Source organism: Grampus griseus (assembly GCF_964374135.1).
Source record: "Grampus griseus genome assembly, chromosome: 20".
Taxonomy (NCBI): Eukaryota; Metazoa; Chordata; class Mammalia; order Artiodactyla; family Delphinidae; genus Grampus; species Grampus griseus.
This window is the reverse complement of record NC_139014.1, coordinates 23,769,165-23,790,611: the sequence shown is the minus strand read 5'-3', so window position 1 is coordinate 23,790,611 and position 21,447 is coordinate 23,769,165. Positions and strand designations below refer to the sequence as shown.

General features: G+C 48.2%; 1 protein-coding gene across 6 annotated transcripts; it reads left to right on the top strand.

Annotated features, from left to right (window-relative positions):
- The first annotated feature begins 75 nt into the window (after positions 1-75).
- Positions 76-6,627, top strand: SLC35B1 (solute carrier family 35 member B1). 6 transcript variants are annotated; one of them, XM_082678730.1, is made up of 9 exons: positions 76-166; positions 1,241-1,344; positions 1,954-2,059; positions 2,352-2,382; positions 2,974-3,131; positions 4,477-4,603; positions 5,342-5,448; positions 5,616-5,769; positions 6,466-6,627. In XM_082678730.1, the coding sequence occupies exons 2-9, from the start codon at positions 1,313-1,315 to the stop codon at positions 6,516-6,518; spliced, it is 768 nt and encodes a 255-aa protein (XP_082534856.1). In that variant the 5' UTR covers positions 76-166; positions 1,241-1,312; the 3' UTR covers positions 6,519-6,627. The 6 variants fall into 6 exon arrangements, with proteins under 6 accessions (XP_082534856.1, XP_082534858.1, XP_082534857.1 ...); XM_082678732.1 differs by having other exon boundaries at positions 136-166; positions 1,929-2,059; XM_082678731.1 differs by having other exon boundaries at positions 147-230.
- The last annotated feature ends 14,820 nt before the right edge of the window (positions 6,628-21,447 follow it).

Genomic DNA, 21,447 nt, shown 5'->3' with positions numbered 1-21,447 from the left:
CGCACTCCTCCTTCCCGCCCACCTGTCTGCCTTTGCACAGCGCAGCCAATTGGTCACCTCCACATCCTTATACGTCATCATTCCACGTCCACCTATCTCCTAGGCCATCCCGTCGAGCTCCGGGTCTCAGTTGTCCTCGGAATTGCCTGGTCGGAAAGTCTCGAGGGTAAGGCGTCACCCTCGGGACAGCGGGCTCCCCTGGCCACCAGGGACGAGATCAAGGCCCCAGGGTGGGTGTCCTTTCCTTGGAAGCGGGTTCAGGGTTCTGAAGAGTTTCCCCTCGGCGGTCCTGAGCTGGCAGTTCTGGCGGTGGCTGCTGAGGCCCTGCCCAACGGCGGTCACATGCAGCTCCTATGAGGCCCCTGTCGCCGGTCGGCGATGTCCGGCTGGACTTGTCGCCGCCGCCGCTGCCGGCTGTGAGCGGGTCTCCGGTCGGGTCGTCCGGGCGTCTCATGGCCGCTAGCAGCTCCCTGGTGCCCGACCGGCTGCGCCTGCCGCTCTGCTTCCTCGGCGTCTTTGTCTGCTATTTCTACTATGGGATCCTGCAGGAAAAGATGTGAGCGGATCCCCCGGGTCGGAACGCAGACCTCCGCCCCCCTAACCAGTCCGCCTTGTCTCCCCAGCCTGTGGTCAGGTTCACGGTCCTCCCGCCCCTGGCCCCACTGTTCCCTTTTGCACCCCCACGCCGCCCCGCCCTCCCGGCATCCTGACCGCCTTTGCCGCTGAAACCTCCCTAGGTTTCCAAAACGTGAAAGTTGGTCTCTGGATTCTCGGGAGCTGGTTATTTTTCTTCCCTTGGTTGCTCTTTTTTCCTGTTGGTTCTAAGGAGCTAGGTTTCACAGGCTTAGGTTTCCATGACCTGTGCCGGCCCCTTTTGGGAACTCCCAGATGCTTGCAGGTAGCGGATTCCTTTGCCCTCGGCCCTGCTGCTATAGCCCAAATCCCTTGTTCTGCCCGGGATACCTCGTTTCACCAACTAATTTTTCACGTTTCCTCTTGCTCCATCCTGTACGGATATTTTTTCCTTCGGCTACGGGATCAGCAGCCTGGAATGTCTAGTTTTTAGATGCCATAAAATCAGCTTCTGATGTCAATGAGCCCGGTGATCCTTACCAAACTCTCCCTACGTCTAGAGAGGCTAGAAAATTTCAAAGTGTTCAGTGGCTCTGGATTAGTAGGTAGATGGCACTGAGGGAAGTATACTAATTCCTCCCCTCTTTCTCATGCATTTCATTCTTAGAACAAGAGGAAAGTATGGGGAGGGAGCCAAGCAGGAGACGTTCACTTTTGCCTTAACTTTGGTCTTCATCCAATGCGTGATCAATGCCGTGTTTGCCAAGATCTGTGAGTACTTAGATAGTAATCTGTTGTGTGTCCCCTCCCCTTTGTATCCTAGGCATTAGGTCTAAGTCTCAGCACCCTCAGCCCCTTTAGTGCTTGCAACAGCCTCTCTGTTCGATTGAGAAAACTAGTGGCTTTGGAAAAGGGTGAAACCCCATTTCCTTAGATTAAATCAACTTGTCAGTCAGAAATGTGCAGGAAATGGGTCTTCTGTGTTCCAGATCCCCATGAGAATACTTAAAGCTTTTTCCTTTGTCCTTTTGATTTTCCTTTATGTGTCAGCTTCAAGCATGTTTTGAGCATTCTCTCTTTGTTCCCTGGGGGCTAGCAGCAGGGATAACTAGTCCCTTGAACTGAATGGACACCCTACCCCCACCCCTGCCCTCCATGAGGTCTTGTGTTAGGGTTAGGTGGGATTGGAGAGTTGGAGAATCTTCAGAGATTTCCCAGTCTAAGAGGACAGAAATAGTTTGTGCTTCTCATCTTATTTGACAGGCAAATTCCTTTCATGTGGCTTCAACTTTTGCTCAGTGGTCCATCCTAGGCCCACCAGCTTTCTCTTGTATGTTTCTTTTGTCTTCTCCCAGTGATCCAGTTTTTTGACACTGCCAGGGTGGATCGTACTCGGAGCTGGCTCTATGCTGCCTGTTCTGTCTCCTATCTGGGTGCCATGGTCTCCAGCAACTCAGCACTACAGTTTGTCAACTACCCAACTCAGGTGAAACCTTAGGGTGGAATGAGGGTTGGCTCAGAAGTTGCTTGAAAAGGATGAAAGATGCTTCCCTCTGGCCTGTGACTTAAATAAAAAGAGAGTGTGTTTGGGAAGTTAAGAGTGTGAAGAACCATAGATCTGAGGTTTAGTGGTGGTGGGCTGGCCGTGGTAGGGCTGCTTTCCGAGGCTGCAGTCTCTGGTGCAGGCCTCACACTTAACTCATCTTATCGTAGCACCTAGTACAGTACCTGGCACATCAAAGACGCTCAGAAATTATTTTTGCTGAATTTAATTTCAGGTCCTTGGTAAATCGTGCAAGCCCATCCCAGGTAAGCAGAAGAAGATGGTCGCCATCTTCCTTCCTCACTCTTCCTGCAGTGAGCTTGATCCTCCTCTGCTAGAGCTCTATGCCTCTGGGCTTTGTCATCTCACCATAGCTATCTCTCGGGTTCCCTCCATCCCTTCCCCCTGCCCATCCTTTATCACTTCCTATGGTGTTGGGTGTTCATTAGCTGGTAATCCTCACTGAGAGCCAGAGGCTGACCTAACCTGCTTCACATAGTCAATCATTTTGGTGTCCCATGTGTTCACGTTGTCATTAGACACCCTAAATCCCATTTGATCATCAGTTTCCTTTTCCTCAACCTGTCACTCTTCCCTACTGCCCCTCCCCTGCCCTGTTCCTTCCTGGAACTTTCACCTTTGTTCTCTACCTCTTCCCTTCTTTATACCCTTTGCTCAACCTTGTTGCTCAGTCGTCTCTGTCTAGGTGCCAGCGTTGCACCCTCCTTTTGTCCTCTGTCGGCTTTCCTTCTCAGACATTCTTTTTTTCCCGTGAGTCTTTGGCTCCTAGAAGGAGAGTGTTGGGCTCATCAATGCCTATGGGTGCCTGAATTTTCCACTCTGTTTCTTCCCTGTAGTCATGCTCCTTGGAGTGACCCTTTTGAAGAAGAAGTATCCAATGGCCAAGTACCTGTGTGTGTTGCTAATTGTGGCTGGAGTGGCCCTTTTCATGTACAAACCCAAGAAAGTAGTCGGGATAGAAGAACACACAGTTGGCTATGGAGAGCTGCTCCTGGTATGCAATTCTGTTGGGAAAGGAAGCCTTTTCCAGTAATCTTAACAGAGGAGTATCCCCACCTGTGCAGGCAGAAGGCCAGTTATATGTTTTGAGGGAGGTTGTGATGTTTCTTGCCCCACATTTCTGGTCTTTGTCTCTGGCTGCAAAGCCCTTGGCTCTGCTAAGGCCATAGTGGGGAGCCTAAAATATTTCACTATGGGTCAGCTCTCCTTCTGGGGAAGGGATGACTCTGAGGCCTGTGTCTAAATGCTGGTGTGAGGTTCCAGAGACCTGAGAGCAAAGAGGAAAGGAGTAGTGTGTCTCTCACTGTGGCTTTCCAAGGAACATGGAAGCCAGGGTTAAAAATAATACTATAGGGCTTCCCTGGTGGCGCAGTGGTTGAGAATCCGCCTGCCAATGCAGGAGACACGGGTTCGAGCCCTGATCTGGGAAGATCCCACATACTGCGGAGCAACTAAGCCCGTGCACAAACTACCGAGGCTGCGCTCTAGAGTCCGTGAGCCACAACTACTGAAGCCCGCGCGCCTAGAGCCCGTGCTCCACAACAAGAGAAACCACCACAATGAGAAGCCCGCACACTGCAACGAAGAGTAGTCCCTGCTCACCGCAACTAGAGAAAGCCCGTGCGCAGCAACGAAGACCCAATGCAGCCATAAATTAATTAATTAATTAATTAATTAATTAAAAAAATACTATAGTAGCTATTACTTACTAGGTGTTAGGCACTTTTCCAAGTGTTCTACGTGTAAACTAGTTAATTTTTACAACAATAACCTCATAACTTAGATAGCATTATCTCCATTTTACAGGTGAAGAAACTGAGGCAAAGAAAAGTTAAATCACTTGCCCATGGTCACATGGCTGTTAATTGGCAGAGTTAGTGGCTTACATTGCCCCGGATTCTAATCCAGGCAGTGTGACCACAGAATCCAGTCTCTGGAGCCCTATACTCCAAGCCAGGAGGCTAACATGCTGGGACTAGATTTCCTCTCTCCAGCTTTAGTGGAAGAATGAGTGTGGCTCACCATGAGCCGTTCTAGGCCCCTGCACGCCAGACTTCACAGCATTGTGTTGGGAAGCGGTAGGCTTCCTGCCCTGCTCCGATCACATTACATCCATGTGGCTCAGATCGCCTGTCGTTCTGAGTGCCTGAGGGGAGGAGGGAGCTCACGTGGTCTCTCCCATCCTCCACCTGTGGACAAATGGCAGCATTTTGTTCTGAGGACTCTGTCTTAAGGCAGCGGCTTTTCTGAGGGGTCTCAGAAAGGTGAGAGTTCTGTGTCCTGCGTTAGGGAGGGTCCCGGTGGCCTTCTCACTGCAGGCTGTACTCTTTCTTTCCCAGCTCTTGTCTCTCACCCTGGATGGGCTGACCGGCGTTTCCCAGGACCACATGCGGGCTCACTACCAAACAGGCTCCAACCACATGATGCTGAACATCAACCTTTGGTCGACATTGCTGCTGGGAGCCGGTAAGGAGCAGTTCTGCTATTCTTTCTACGTATCAGCAGAGGGCAGACTGCCCTCATCCACATAATCTCTAGCTCTGGTGCCAGTTGCTAACTTTGCCCATCAGTTCTCAGATGCCTTTATGTCCAGGCCCCTGAGAAGCCTTGGAGAAACCTTCACCAGTTGGCTCTACTTGCTACTTGTTAGTGGCACAATCGGGTAGACCTGTGCCAGGTATCATGGGAGGACACACAGTAGTAAAATGCTGGGGTGCCCTGGGAACTCGCCCTCTTCTGAGGGAGATGAGACACTGGTATGTGGTGAATACTGAATGTTGTTCAAACATGGATGTATTTGCTTTTAAATCAGTGCTTCCTAACTTTTTTCAAATCTGGGCACACACAGGGAGTATTTTTCATACAACACACTAGGGTTAACAGAGGAGGCTTCTGATGGCTGGAATCGAGCAGTGCTTGGGGCTGCCTTGAGCTCGGGATGTGTGGATCAGTATCTTCACAGCATCTGAGGTTTGCTGCGTTCAATCACTTTGGCAGAAGTAACTCATTAACTTCCAAATATTTCCCAGAAGAGTCTTTAGTTAGTTTCTCTTATCAGAAAAATAGGAGATGCCTGATGGGACAATACAAACTCACTCCATATGTTTTTCCATGGCCTCCTTCAGAGTGCTTTAGCAGGCCTCTGCAGGGGTGTGAATACGGGCACACAAGATGCACCGTTCATCTTTTGACATTTCTTCCTAGGAATCCTGTTCACTGGGGAGCTCTGGGAGTTCTTGAGCTTTGCCGAAAGATACCCTGCCATCATCTATAACATCCTGCTCTTTGGCCTGACTAGTGCCCTGGGCCAGGTGAGTGCCTTGATGGAGGATGGCTTGGCTTCCCCAAAAGAGACTGGCCTGGCTGCGAGAAGAGGGTTGGCAAGATTAGCCGTGATGTCCTGTTACAGACTTTAGACCTCTTGGCAGATAGATAGCCAAGAACCAGCCTGACCTAGTCTTTCCCTGTCTTTCTCTAGAGCTTCATCTTCATGACAGTGGTGTATTTTGGTCCCCTGACCTGCTCCATCATCACCACAACTCGAAAGTTCTTCACCATTTTGGCCTCTGTGATCCTCTTCGCCAACCCCATCAGCCCCATGCAGTGGGTGGGCACTGTGCTTGTGTTCTTGGGTAAGTTCCGTCCAGAGCGGGCAGCTCTGGACCACACAAAGGGACAGTGACAGAGCGTTATTCTTTTTCCTTAATATTTACTTGTATATTTGTGAAATTCATTAGGTTACTTTAGAGAAAATTTTTTAAAAGAGAAAAGGAAGCATTACCTCTACTCTAGCTTTCCTAAGGAACATTTCATTTGAGTGATTTCTTTCCAGTGATTCTGCTTTCCCCAGATACTGAGCAGGATAAAATTATTATACTTATTCCCTACTCATTTATGCTGCTGTGGGTAAGCTGAGAGACCTAGCTTAGAAGTTTGATTCTTAAATTTCTTTCAGTCTTGCTGTATTATTATTTTTTTTTTGGCCGCACCACACGCAGCATGCGGGATCTTAGTTCCCCAAGCCGGGATCGAACCTGTGCCCCCTGCGGTGGAAGTGTGGAGTCTTAACCTCTGGACTGCCAGGGAAGTCCCTGCTGTATTTCAAATATACATGTAATTACCAGTATCTTGGTGATTTTTTTTCATTTGATACCAATCTCTTTTCTCTGAGGAGCTTTTATAAAACCAATGTTTGAAAACTAGTTTTATTTAAAGCTCCAATTTTGGAGAACCAAGGCTCACCCCCACCCCCCCCCCCCCCACCCCCAAATCATTTGTAGGCTTCATTTCTCCCCATAAAGTTAAGCCTGTGTTCTCTCTCTCTATAGGTCTTGGTCTCGATGCCAAGTTTGGGAAAGGAGCCAAGAAGACATCCCACTAAGAAGAGAGAGACTACCTCCACTCCAAGAATATTTTAAGTTATTTTCTCGAACAGTGACATCTTTTGGGAAAATGGACACAATAGAGATAAAGGACTAGGTCTCAGTCGGCTATTTTGTTATTTTTTTTTTAAGGAAGCAAAATCACGTACTCTAAAAACAGCATTTGGATTTTAACAAGACAGAGTGCCTATTTCTGTTTTTGATGGCCAGGAGCACAGCCTCGCACAAGTAAAGAAAGAAAGAGGGGGAAGAGGCAGAGCTTGGTGCTCATGGCCCAGGCTGCTCCCTCGTGGGTGTGGTTAACCTGGCTGGGTGGCCAGTTCCCCCAAGAGCTGCTGTGCTTGTGGCTTCTGTTCCCACAGGCCAAGGTCTAAATATCAGGACAGGTAACTGTCAGAGCCAGAGGATGTAAAAATCACTTTCTCTCTTAAAGCTCTGGTGGGCAAATATTTCTTAAAAAACTACAGATATATTCTCCCCTTGAGAAACTTCTCTCAAGGTTGAGCTAAAATGAGCCCAGAGCCTCAGAGTCTGCTGTGTGTTCACATTTCCCCAGTGCGTCCCCTTCAGCCAAAGCTCAACCAAGTCCAGAGCGGAGACCCAGTGTGTATGTCATGAACAGCTTTGGAAGGTCTGATTCCCTTTCTCCACCTCCGCGTCTGTTCTTGGTTCTCTCGGTCCCCTCCTGGGAAGGCTGGATTAATCCTTCCTATTCCCCTGCCCCCTTCAGCTGCTAAAACATTGCAGTCCTCCGCCATCCTGGCTGTGCCCTGGTGTCCCCATGCCAACTCCTGCCTGTTGAAAGGGATGCTGGTGGAAGGCACGGTGGCTGAGTCCTGGCATAGAGCCGCCGTTGTCGAATTTTCTGTGTGGCAGTGGGAGGGGAAGGCGGAGCATGGAGCAGAGCCACCTGCCCAGTGCTGCCTTCAGAGTTGGAAGTCGAAATCCTCCGTGGACCAAACTTTACACATGAAAGTGCATTTCCACCAGCTGCAACTTTCGCTCCATCTGTTCAGCAGCCCCAGCCCCTTGGCTCTCCAGATGGGAGCCCAGCCTCCTTCCTGCGCGGCTGCCTTCCCACCCCCCGCCCAGCCTTTCAAGACCTGCCTCACTTGCACTCATCTCACTCTCTAGGGGCCCGAGTTCACTGCAGCTCTGCCCCCAAAGGCCCCCTCTCATCTTGAACTCCTCCTTGAGAGAAGAGGTTTTAAATACAACTGGCTGAACTTCCTTCTTTTCTCCACCCCTTTGTTTTCTCTGTTTCTCATCCTGAAAGTTGCATCAATTAGCTCCTTCCCTACTGGACTGATAGTTCTTCCAAACTGTCTTCTGTGGATTGGTTAGGTGGTGAGACCACGTTACCAGGGCCAGGGGCCTATAAGCAGTCCTCACCTGGGCCTGTTGTTTTAACCAGAGACGTGTTCCCAGCTATCAGGCCAGTCCCCTCCACCTCTACCCCCTGCCATCCCCAACCAGGGGTCTCAGACATGCCTCATACCAGTCACCAAGAGCAAGAAGGATTTCCAACAGCTCAGCCTGGCTCTCACCTGATACTAGAGCAAGCCTGTCCTAGGTGAGCCAGGAGCCCAGGTCTGGTATATTCATTCAGTCCTGTGTCTATTCATCTAACCCTTCCTTCAGTGTGACATGTCCTGTGAACATGTTGTGAGTTCAAAGTTGAGTAGGACCAGTACTTACCCTCTAGGGTGTTCACAGTCTAATAGGGAGACGGGTAGAAAAATCACTGCATCTCAGAAATGCAGAGCTAACAACGAAGGAAGGTGTCTGGGCAAGGTGAGGCTTGAGCTGGAGAGAGCACGTAAAGATGAAAGGAAGTGGAAAGGCAGCTTTGGCTCTACCGCCAAGTGGGAAATGGGGTTTTAAACTGCCTGCTTCTCCCTGTGCTCCTGCTTCAACTCAGTTCAAGTGAGAGCACAGGAGCAGGTGAGTGGCTCTACAGGGAGGCGTCATTTCAGCTCAACTGCAAGATATTTTAAAATGTTGTGTGAGCTGCCAGCTCGTTCGGGGTGGCGTACTCACCTACAGGATCACAGGAACTGAGAGTGCCAAGTCAGACTCGGCGTTGGTAACACTCTGCTAGGTTATAATGGTACCGATAAACGTGAAATACCAGGCAAGTTCAAACAGAAGTACTGTTGATCACTAACCCTGGGCAGCCTGATGTCTCAGGTTTCTAAGCATCAAAGGACTTTCATCTGCAGTTAATTCTCAGCTATGTGTATAAGGGAGGGCACCGGACACACATTTCCCCAAGCACTGTGTTTTTCTTTTGGGGTGTACTGTACTTAATGTCTATTTTGGTCAAACTATCTGGCTTACTTCCTTAGGTGTTTGTGCTCAGGTTCATGGTAGAGTGGTTTTTCCATTTCCTGTACACCTCTTAGCCTAGGGCTAGGGGAGCGATGCACAAATGTGATTTGGGGTAAAACCATAGGGAAGGCTATTCTGCAATTAATCATTATAAGGAAGAAAAATTATATGTTGTTGTTCAAAGGACTTAAAGGCAGGAATTAAACATTCACTGTGTATAATCTCTAAAGTGAGTTCTTTAGGATTGGGTGATGTGTTTTCTCACAGCCCTGTAACACCCCTGTGAAGAGGACTGAGCAGGCATCTGCACCTTTTATAAATGGAAAAACAAGTTAGGGAAGGGGGCAACTTGCAGTAGGTCCCTGGGTGTGTCCCAGAGAGATTAACTAGAACTCAAGGTTCCCCGAGTTCTAGTTGCATCTTGGACCTATGCCCTTGGAGGGGGAGAAGCCAACATCCTCAGGAGGCCCATTGCCTCTGCCGTCTGGTCCCACTTGTCGGTGGAACAGTTTGCACACTTTCTGAGTGGTGCTGGTCACTCTCCCCAGATGTCCTGGCAGAGAAAGTGTCCTGGGTCTCTGCGGGATCATTCAGCCCTTCCCACTGAAAACACACCAGCTGTCTTTAGGAACAGCAATCTCATATTTATTGAGCTCCTTCTTTCCCAAAGCTCTTTTAGTTCATGGCATTTTATCCTTACAACACTCCTGGGGAGAGCTTAGGCCAAAAACAAGTCTCCCCATATACGGAACAGGGAGCCCAAAGTCCACCAAAGTGCATCGGCTGAAGGTCACACGACTCCGTGGCAGGGCAGGGCCCAGAGTGAGCCTCCACTTAGCACATGTCAGAGGTCAGCAAGCTAAGGCTAAGGCACTGGTTTCCGGCTGTTTGGATTTCCTGATCCAGTAGAATTTTCAAATTATTTGGGGGGCTGATATAAGTATGCTGGCTTTTTATATTTTCAAGTAAGGACTTAAAAAAAAAATCTAATATCATTATGGCTTACAAAAGGACACTTTAAGGCCAAAAATTTTAGGAAAGGCTATCCACCTCGGAATAAAGAATCCTTCTTCCAAAGAAATGATAGTTGGAAATCATACCACTATATAGGTAATAAGAAAAATTGATTAACCGCAGAAAATGTTCAACATAAAATGTCATCCTATGGTAATACATTGTAGGCATATCACTATGATTGCTGGCTTGAAACACCTGGGTCAGTTTGGGGCTTGTATTCCATGATTCAGTCTACTGAAGCTGAATGTCGCATAAGCATATGCTGACAAAGATGGAAGCAGCAGGCGATGAGGTTTTACATCATTTAGAACATTCTGAGAGTCTAAACCAACATCTGCCTGACCTTCTGCCTTCCCTCTGCAGGGTCAAGAGGAGAGCAGGCTCTAAGGGCTGCGGGAGGGAGACAAGACGCGGCACCTCCACTCCAAGGTCTGCTCCCAGGATGTTCAGGCCGAGACTTTTCATCACCCAGCTCAGAGCACCCAGAATTTATCCTGGAAGAACTTCCACCTACTGCTGAAAGCTAATTTCTGACAGTCCTCAGACTGGGAACCAGGGTGCTCTACCTGCCGTGGCAAGAAGGCTGGAAAGGAGAACAAAGAGGGTCTTGGAACAGGGAGCGATTTCATCCCGTGCCTTCCACTCGGCTGAGGGACAAGTCCACAAGGGCTGGTGGGTTTTCTGTCCAAATATGCCCAACTCCTTGTTATTTCTGGGAGAGGTGGAAGAGGGAAGAGGTTCAAGGCATTCTCCAAGGTGGGGGGGGACAGGATATTTCTTCCTGCCCACTTCTGTGTTTTGTCATGGTGTGTGGGTGGCCAGAGCTAGCAGAAGCATCATGTTTTAGCTTAGGGGCTGACTAGACACCATTTCCTCCTACTCAGGACCCTGGAACTGCCACATTCAGACCATAGCCCTAGAGGGAACGTCACTCTTACACGAAGGCTGAGAACTCCCTGAAATTTTAATGTACGAATGTGTGTGTAACACAGGTGCTCGCACATATGTCAAGCTAGTAGGTTAGTTTTGCTGTAAAAAGGGTCCACAGCTCTCTTTAGATTCTCTTAGGGGTCCGCTGTAATCATGGGCTCATTTAATGAAAACTGATTTCCCAAATAGAGTTATCGTATAACTGGGCAACACTATAAAGTATGAGAAAGTATCATCTCCAGCTCTGTTTAGATGGAGGGGTGAGATTGAGTTTGCAGAGAAACCCAAGGAGGGTAACGCATCCGATTTCATTTCTAGTTTTCTCCTGGCCCCTCCAACACACTTTATCTAAGGTTGTCAGGTTTAGCAAATAAAAATACAAGATGCCCAGCTAAATTTGAGTTTCAGATAAACAGCACATACTTGTTGAGTATAAGTATGTCCCATGCAATATTTGAGACATATTTATACCAAACAATTGTGTCTTGTTTATCTGAAATTCAGATTTAGCTGGTGTTCTGTATTTATCTGGCAACAGTTTGTGGCATTAGTCATTGTCACCCGTTCTCATGGGCCCCTCTTCATCTAGGAAAGGAAGGCACTCTCAGATGCATCACCACTTGCAATTCCGTGCCCAGGGCCTCCAGATACTTTTGTTCAGGGCCAAAACATTTTGTAATTTCCCTCTTGGCCAGGGGGAGATGCAAGCCCAGACCAAGTCAGCAGGGGGCACCATTTTCTTAAAATAGATCCCCAGTGGCATTTCAAGGGCCTCAGAAAGGGGAATATTGAGTTGAAGTTTCTGTCTGCTGCTTCCGTCTTCCCTCTGTAGCTTCCCATTTCTCCCCACCCCACCACCCTGCCAGAGTCATCCGTGTGAAGCAAGACTCTGATCCTGTCACTCCACTCCTTAAATCACTTCCAAGATTCCGTGCTTACCTTCCTAATACACTCTAAAAAGCCCTTCCGGGTCCCACGGGAGTCTTTTCCCGGCTTCAACTCCTGCTGTTTCCACCCTACCTCATCCCACCCTCCTCATACTTCCGGCACCCCACCCCCACCCCCATTCACCACCAACTATTTGCAGCTTCCCACTATACTATTCACTGTCACGCCTTTGCACCCACAGTTCCCTCTGCTTGGAATTCCCTTTTCCACCTGATGCTTCTAGCGGCTCCATTCATTCAACACATTTCACAAGTGTGCATTGAGATCATCCCTGTACCAGGCACTCTGCTGTGGGCTGGAGATGCTTGGAGGAGGGAACCGACTGGAGCCTTTCCCTTATGCATCTGACGATGGGGGCAGGGGAGAAACAGTATACGAGTCATCAAATCAACAAAGTCCTTGGACTTAGTTCAAGGGATAACTGATCTGACTCCCTTGAGCAGAGCTGATGGTTCCATCCTTTGGGTCTTCTGATGGCTTTTCATTCTAAGGGTCCCAAATTCTAACACGTGCACGATGGTGGTAGTGAACGTGGATGAACGAAACGAACCAGTTTAACTCAACAGGGAAGTGGGTGAGGTGGGGGGTGGGTATGTGGCCTATGACACTGAGAGCACATCCCAGCTAAAGGGGACAGGGGTGTTTTACCTCCTCCAGATTACTGCCAGATGTGTTATTTCAAAAACAGATGGAAATATTGATTTTTATGTGAACTCTGACAATTTTTTAAATTCCTTGCCAGCTAAACTAAACGTGTCTACAAGTCAGATTTGGCCCATGGCCACCGGTTTGCCACCTCTCATATTGCAACACTGTATCACACTGCCTTGTGTCTGATTAGTACTTACATATATTTTCTCCCCCAAGACTGTGTCCGTGTGTCTTTAGCCCCTAACAGTGACTGGCACAGGGTAGGTGCCAGTCAGACATCAATAAGTGTTTGTGGAAGGGTGGAAAGAAGGGAGGGAGAAGGAGGCAAACTGGGAACCACAGTTTGTTGATGGAAGTTCTTATTCCCACTGCTTTGGGCATGGGACGGATGGAACAAGAAAGCCTGAAACAATTTATTGCTGAGTGTGCACGTGTTCATGAGTGTGAGTTCCCACGTTAGCAGGTGTGACAGCTGGAAAATGTGTCTAAGAACCATCGGCTCCTTTCTCAGTGAGCTCCCAAGCCATCCCACCTCATTCTCGGCGGATGAGGGGGTGGAGAAGAATGCAGGGCTCACGGTGGACGCCTGGCTTCCTTCCAGGACCCGTAGTCGCTGGCACGGAGATCAGAAAGAGCTTATAGAGGCTTCTGGCACCAACTGATACATCCTCAGGGGAAGGTGTCTGGCAGCTGCTGCCACCCACTCACTGCCTACCCGCTAGAGTGCCCGCTGCATAGCAAGCAGTTGTGGGGGTCAAAGTAAAATGCTCCCTCTTCTTACTTGTCCAAAGTGAGACCATCAAAATGACCCTTCACCCTGCATTGGGGGGATCAAAACTCCCAAGTTGAAGAGAAGGGTGGGGATGGCTTAGACTCCGCATCGCAGCCCCCAGAGGCAGAGCGGGGGCTTGGCCCCTGGAGCAGTCTGCTGGTCCTACTAACGGTATGCTGTCCTTTTTATCAAGAGAGGGTTCTGCCTTGTGCCCACACAAGGGAGCATTCTCGCTGCCCCAATGAATAAGGACATATCTTCAGAAAATAGATATCTGAGGCTCAGAACATATATTTTGTCTGATTTACAGGAGAAGTAACCAGATCAATCAGGAATCAGACTTCCACCTTGGCCCTGAAATCTCTTGTGAGACCTGAAAAATGTGATTTTCCGAAGCGGAGAGGGTGGAGGGTGGAGGGGCAGCCTGAAGTACATTGGAGTCACTCTTTAAGCGGGATTATGGAAATTTCTGTCCCATGATTCTCTCTCTGGTGAGAGGTATCTTGAAAGCCAAAGATGCATCGTCCAGCCTCCAGTGTGCCTCTTGCTCGCTACCGGCGCTTGGCCAGCCCGAAGTTTTGAAGCAAGACTTTCCAGGAAGCAATCTCTCCCACAGGCAGTGCTGACTCAGCCCAGACTCCAAGCTCTCAGGCTGGTCCCTGGCCCAGAGTAGCCAGCAGGGGCAGAGACGCACAGGGGGCTGTGATCCTGGGCTGTGTGGGTGCTGCTGGGAAGGGGAGATCGGGGTGCAAGACAGTGGGGCATGGATCCTGAATTGTTTAGGCTTTTGCTAAGGGAAAGGGGAGGAGACTCAAATAGTGGCTCGAGTCCTCCGAGTTCCAGCATCCTTTGTCAAAAACTATCTTTCCTAAATTTCCAGAGGCAGGGATCGTGGCCAATTTAGTACCTTGAATCTGGGAGTGAGAACATTCCTTGTCTCATTTCGAGTCTGCCGTGGGGGGGGTGTGACTGACCATCTCTCTGGGGCCTCCACCTGACTCTCCAACATCCCCTTTCCCCAAAGGACCCCACTTGGATTAAAGGGAAATGTGTGCCCCCTCCCTCCTCTCCCTTTACAAATTACCTATGGTTCCTCCCATCTCTGCTGCTCCCTGTTTCCCTCCTGCAGCCTTCCTCCTTCAGTCCTTCATGTCATTTTCCTCTCTCCATACTCCTCCCTTCTCTCTCTCTCTCAATCTCCCCCAGTTCTGACAGCGAATCCTTTCCCTGGCACAGGCCCTCGACTTGCTTGCCAGCTCTGCTGGGTTACTCTTCTCATTTCTGTAGCTTCTGTCCAATTATCTCTCTGGCCAAGCTCATCGGGAGCCCTCTCCTCTGGCCACGCGCCTCCTTCCTTCCTGCTGCTAGCAATGCTATCACCCACGATTCATTCCCATTTGGGAATGGGGGTAGAAAGCTGGTTTGAATAAACTGGGAGGTGTCTGGCAATCTATTCTGTGTTCTTCTCTGAAGGCCCCAGCAGAGTTAAGCAAAGCTTAAGGAAGAGGACACCATTTCCTAGACCACTAAGGGCTGCAGGATCTAGTTCTAACGAATGGGGGACCAAAAGCTTTTTAGAGTCAGCCGGTCCTGAAAAACAAGGGCCCAGTGACCGGGAGGACTGGAAGTCTTGCCACGGAAAACAAAGCTGTGACTCAAAGGCATCACGTAGATGCTTTCTTGCTCATCCATGTTCCTGAGTTTAATGTCGTTGGCTTGGGAATTAACTTTGAGACTTTTCCAACACAGATAAAAATAGAGCTCATAAATGCCATCACTGGTACTTTCCGATAAGGTGGCCTTTTAAGGGAAGACTGGGCTCCCAGTGGATGCAGTGAGTCAAGGAGCCTCTCAAGCAGATTGTTCAGGGTTCTCACAGGCTGCCGACCAGCCTGTGACCAAACAGAGGATGCAGGAAGAGGAAGCTCCTGGAGGCTTCTGTGCCTGAAACGACAGGATCCAAGTTCCTGAAAGGATGTTTCTTTCACTAGTTAATTCATTTATTCATCACACAAGCATTTATCTGAATACCTATTACATGCTAGGAATGCTTCCCTGTGCTGAAAACATAATAGAGAGAGAAAAAAAAGGGAAATCCCTACCCGCAAAGAGCTTGCCATCTAGTGAGGGACAGAGAGGGAATCAGGCAACCACGATACAGGGGTTGCAGTGAGAGGAGGAATATGGGAAGACCTAGCTCAGGGCTAGGGGACATGCACAGCTTCCTGGAGGAACAGACGGATGAATTGAAGCTGGAGAATCAGCAGAGAATTAACCAGGGGAAGGTGAGGGTAGGGGCAGGGAAATCTGTGGAGAAGACTGTTCTGGGAAGAGAGAACAGTATGTGCGAAAAGAGAGAACTTGGTTTACTCAGGGCATTGAAAGTAGTTCTCTGTGTGACAGGAAACCTTACTGCTAGGTGCGGCGGGAAGCGTCAGAGACCACCTGGAGACTAAGGCATAGGTCACTGGTAAAGAGCCTTTCACCTCTATTAAGGAGTATGGTTTTTATATCGAGGGCAGTGAAGGGTGGAATACAAATAAGTGACTCAATCAGATTGACTTCTTAGACATCTCACTCGGGCTGCAGAGCAGTCATGAACTGGAAGGGTGAAGACCAGAGGTTGGGAGCCCAGGGAGGAGGCTGCTGCAAGCCCAGAAAGGACTGGGGAGGTGTCAGTGGAGACAGAAGGAAGTAGGCAGAACTGGGAGATAACTAAAGCATGGAACTGTCAGAACTTGGTGTTGAATTAGAAGTGGGATTGAGGAGTCAAGGACACTTTCCCGTTCCCAGGCTTGAGCTATTGGTGAGGCAAGAGAGCACCGGAGGAGAATCAGGTTTTACCTCTGCTGAATCTCAGGTGCCTATGGACCATCCAACTGAAGATATCAGGTTGATAGTTGGATATGTAAGTGGAGCTCAAGAGAAAGACCTGGCTCGAGATAGATTTGGAATATTCTTTAGCAGATCGATGGCAGTGGAGCGGTGAGAATAAAGGAGCCATCTCAAGGCAAGAGAGGACAGTGTGAAGAGGAGAGGAACTGCACACAATCCAAGGAAAGCTGATATTCAAAGGATGGCCAAAGGAAGAGCCTGTCAAGGAGACTGAGAAGGAGTAGCCAGAGAGGGAGAAGGAAAAACCAGGAGTAATGGTCGTCCGCTGTTGGCCCCCTGCATTCATTTCCTCCTTCTGCCAAGAGGGCCCTGAATTTCCTTTGGGGAATTCACTCCTCCCCTGTTCTCAGTCCTGCGGTTTGGTTCATAGGGGAGACACGCTGGCTGGCTATTCCTAACCCTCCTGACCCACTCCCCGCAGCCCTCCCACTTACTCTGTGTACTCCAGCCACACTAATTTTCCTTGAGTTTCTCAAAAACTCCATGTTCTCTCTGGCCTTAGGATCTTTATCCGCCTGGCCTGCTTTCCTTCCTCGTTCCCCTTCTCCACGCTCTTTGCCTACTAACCTTCCTTTCATGCTTCCAACCTTCTTTGACATTCCAGACAAGTCTAGGGTTTTCTGTGGTACATTCATTCATTCAGTATGTACTAAGCACCTTCTGTCCATGTGTCAGCACCGTGCTGAATGCTGGGACATTATGGAGAGCAAAAGAAACAAACAGGCTGGAGCCAACAATTGATTAGGAGAGATTGATAATAAACAAGTAAATACACAAGACAATTACAAATTATTGTTAGTGTTGTAAAGGAAGTAAACAGAGTACCAAGATACCAAGAAGGTCCTTATTTTAGATAAGGCAAGTGGTCAGAGAAGGTTCTCTGGGGCTGTAAAAATTAAACTGAGACCTGAAAGAAGAGGCAGAACCAGCCAATGTGAAGAGTTTAGGGGAAAATTGTTCAAGGTAGGGGGAATAGTAACCACAAATGCTCATGGAGGAAAGAGGCTGATGGGCTCTAGGAATTGATAGATGGCCAGAAGAAGATGAAATGAAGATGGGGAAGAAAAGAGCAACGGGGGACATAGTTGAACGTGAGACTCTTAAAAGCAGTGGTACAAAGTTTGGGTTTTATTCTTGGTACAATGGGAAGCTATTCAAAGTTTTTAAGCAGGGGTGAAGCATGATCTGACTTAAGTTTTAATTAGATTGCCCAGGTTGCTGAGTGAAGAATAGATTGAGGGACAGCAAAGAATTAGGAAGACCAGTTAGGACCCTCTCGCTGTGGTTCAGGCCAAGGAGGATGTTGGCTAGAACTTGAATGGGACTGGGGAGATGGAGAGAAGTGGATGGATTCAAGGGATACTTTGAAACTAGAATTTATGGGAATTACTGATGGATTAGAGGTAAGGTATTAGGGGAGAAGAGGACTCAAGGATGGTGCCCAATTTCTGGCCTGAATGAGTGGATAGAGAACCAGACTGGCTTGGCTTGGACTGCCCAAGCCCCCTTTGCTGCTCCCCCTTCCCTGGAACCCCTGAGGCAAATCTTCAGAAGCCCAGAGCTTGAGAGGCAAACATTGTTCAAAAACCACTGGGCTGGAGAATCAGTATGGTCCCTTCCGGTTTTGAAATTTTTAAATTCTAAACTGAAAACTTTGCGAATAGGGACACTATTTCTATTTCTTTTGATTTCTCCTGTAGTTACCTCCGTAGAGCTCTGTACCTGGGGAGCACTCAGTAAGTGCTACGTGACTGTTCATTTGGGCACAGACCTTCCATGATAGAATTTTAGATTAAATTTCCTTTTAAAAATAGGATTCTAATGTAGAATAAACTTTCAGTTGAAATCAATTCACCTTGATAAAGTACAGCCATGGCAAGGATAATCTAAAGTTGTAAAATCCGTAGTAATTTCTATTTGAGTGGAGGCAGAGGAAAAAAAATGTTTTTCCTAAACAACTTATCTACATTTAGGTAAATGTTATTTTAGGGCAAATACCAAGAGGTAGTGGATCAAGCCCATTCAGAATAGGGCCAAGAAACCACTGAACATAATTCGTAACAGTGAATGTAATCCATTTTTTGGTAATATATTCTCTCTTGAAAGCAAATATTGACCCTCTAAAACTTAGTTTGAAACAATGACTTTAGGTAATTCTTAGAACCATTTTAAAGATGAACAAGATGGAGATGGAGCTGCGTGGCCAGTCCAGGACAAAAATCAAAGACAAGGTGGACTCAGACTTGCCATTTCCTCTCTTCTCTTTCCCACTGCTTCTCGTCTGCTTGATACTCCACTCTTCAGACATGATCTTTCCCAACCATCTGAAAAACTCAGAACTTCAATATCTATAAGCACATTGATCAAATCGTCAGATAAGCACACCATTCCAAGCCTTTTATAAAAGAGGGAAGTAAAGTAACAGAATGTCTTTCATATGCCAAGCACTTTTGAACAAACATGTCATATGACGCTGCTTACTACCCTATGATGAATGCCCTGTTTCAAGGATGAGGTGGGAGGGTTGGTGGTCCAGCATCTGACCCCCTTCCTGTTTGGGATGAGTACCCTGCTGCGGACAGCGTCAGTGAGAAGGAGTGCTGAACGTTACACCGTGGACACCGTGGCAAGCGAGATCTTTCTTCGTTTCCCTCCTCACCGCCCCTCCCCCCTCTCCCATGGTGGTCAGGGCCCAGGATGTGGTCTAGGATTAGTCAACAGGGTGCTGCTGCCTGGGCTTTGGGTTTGCAGCCTGAGGCACACAGACGGAAGAAAGGTTAAAGGTCCTTTTGCAACGGCAGCAGCCAGAGCCATGTGTCTGCTGGTGGCACTTTGTGGCAGTGCCCAGCGGTTGGACCTCCTGGCCAGAAGGTCCTACTAAAGAAGGTTGTCGTTCTTCCTCCACTAGCCCTTGGTTTCTGCCGAATTTCCAAGACTGATTCTCAGCTCCTGACAATTCTGGGAGCCAGAGATATTTCTTCAGTAAATTCCAGTTGGGGCTGATATAGCCAGCGTTGGGGCAGTTCTTACAACCAGAAACCTGACTGATCTGTGAGGAAACAGACCCTGAGGTCAAGGAGCTTGCTCAGGGACCCTGGCTAGCAAGTGTCAGTGTTCTGGCCGAGAAGCCCGTGCTGCTCTCTTTGATTCCATGCTTCCTGAAGAATTCTAAAGAACGGCATAAAGGAAAGGAGCACGGATGGCACACCGATTAGAGTGAGGCTTGAAGACCAGCAGGCATGTGAACACTTACCCCCAAATCCACATTCAGTAATACATCCGTAAATAAGTGGGGTCTATTCTATTCCGTGTAGAGGGACTGTGCTATGTTCATATATTATTTCAGTTAATCCTCACAACATTATGATATGGTGAGCATTATTTTCTCCATTGTTCATATGGAAAAACAGGCTCAGAGAACCTCGTCCAAGTTTATATGTAGAAAGCGATAGTGCTGGGTTTGAACTTGAGTCTCCGAGGTGGCTGGAGCTCATTCATTAAGCCACAGCTGCTTCACTATGAAATTTAATCAATCAATAAATGTTTCATCGCTGCCAATTTTCTACTAAACCCCATCACAGCCCTAGCACAACCTCATCAGTGTGTTCTTGTTGGTATGCTTCCTTGGGTGTGGTCTTACATCTGTATCCCAGGGGGTGTCATCTGTCACTTTAGACAGGACCATGCCCCTACTAAGGATCTTCCTTCCTGAATTTCCACCTCCTATCCAGGCACTCATCTTCTATTCATTCCTGCCTGCCTCTACCTCCCCTACACCTTCAAGGGAAACCATACCTTTGCTTATTGGACTGTAAAATGGAGCTGAAGATCCTCATTGGCAGAATAAATACCAGACGTCTAGGGGTCTTTGGGACAGATTCCTTGCCCAGACCTGGCTCGTGATGGCCAAAGAACACTTTGTCATTTGTGTTTTGGATTAAGAAAACAAGTTCTGTGTGTTTCCTACCATCACAAAGAGCAGTGAATTGAATTGGTACCATTGTAAGGTTGATTGTTGTTGCACAGATAAAAGCCTCATTAAGTCCCTCGTGAGGGGAGAGAAGAGGGGGTTCCTTGCTTGTTGTGGTTACAACAATGAAACAGTAAATGGAGGAAATAATGAAATAACTGCACTTCCTCCCCTCCCAAACCTCATCAAGAGGCTGGGTGAGTTTTTAATTAGTGCTGCGTTTTCAATAAATCCGTATCTGTACGTGGTACTGATTCTTTCCTGGATAAGGAAAGATAATAATGAGAATCCTATTTTTCAGCCCCACACTAAAGGGATGCCTAGTGTATTTAATCATGCTGTAGAAATCCTGGCAGCTTTCTCTGAGCCCAGCTTCTGCTCTAATTACATTTCTAGATTTTAGTAAATTGAAAGGGAAAATGTAGGAACAAAATAATTAAAACTGAAGAGGAAGTGCATATTAAAAAGGAGAAGCTGTTTAAAATTCTTCCACACAGTGCTTCCAAGGACATCTACAGTCATTTAATCAGATCCACACCAAATCAAAGTCCTTTGTACAGAGGCTGGTGGGATCACATCTCAGGTGGGCGGTATGGTCCCCACAGTAGAATGGGAGCCTCGTCACACCAGGCTACAGATGGAGATAGGACTCTTATGTCCTTCTACCTCTCTGGAGATTCAGGGCCAGCCTGGACAAGCTGCTGGCGCAGACTCACCAGCTCTGAGGAGTCACTTCCCAGGTCCCAGGCAGAATCTGACTAAACTGTAATGATTAGCCCCAGTTGTAAGGTAGCTAAAGTATGTTGTCCGTGCCTCCGGTTTCCTCCTTCTGCACCCCTTCCCACCTCCATGCTCCTCCCTCCAAGCAGTACCCCTTTTCTTTCTTCCCTGCCATCCTGTGAGATCTGAAGTCAAAAGAACAGGAACTGAACAGTTTCAGTGACACCAGGAATCAGTTACTTGTAACTGGTTACTGGGTTGCCTGGGGGGCACTCTGATTCTTCCCAAGGACCAAAAACCTCGCTGGCTTCAGCTAACAGAATGAAATATTTGCTGCTGCTGATGAGTGAAATCTAATTGGAAAGTTTCAGGCACCAGCCTAATAGGTGACGAAAGTGCTTTTTGTTTTCAGTGGGGCAGGCACCGTAACCACATCACTGTTGAATTTAGGATCTCCATTTCTTGATCATTTTGGCTGAAATATGGGTTGAGCAAGCTTAAGGAGTTTAGAGTGTTTTGTCTGTCATTCCTAGGACATTTTAAGCTGTGGGATTGTAGGGTGTGCTTGCATATTTGAAAGTGGAAGGCAGCCTGGCACTGTCACAGCCTCCCCGGTGGCTTTGCTCATGGGCTCCCAGCTTTCCCTGCTGAACAGACTCACCAGCCACCCAGAGCCAGGATGCATGTGGCAGGA

Excerpts from the sequence above, each read along its gene's own strand:
- SLC35B1 (XM_082678728.1), top strand. The coding sequence starts at position 354 with ATGAGGCCCCTGTCGCCGGTCGGCGATGTCCGGCTGGACTTGTCGCCG. Across the intron at positions 557-1,240 it reads GGGATCCTGCAGGAAAAGAT|AACAAGAGGAAAGTATGGGG; the intron begins GTGAGCGGATCC and ends TTTCATTCTTAG. Across the intron at positions 2,383-2,973 it reads ATCGTGCAAGCCCATCCCAG|TCATGCTCCTTGGAGTGACC; the intron begins GTAAGCAGAAGA and ends TCTTCCCTGTAG.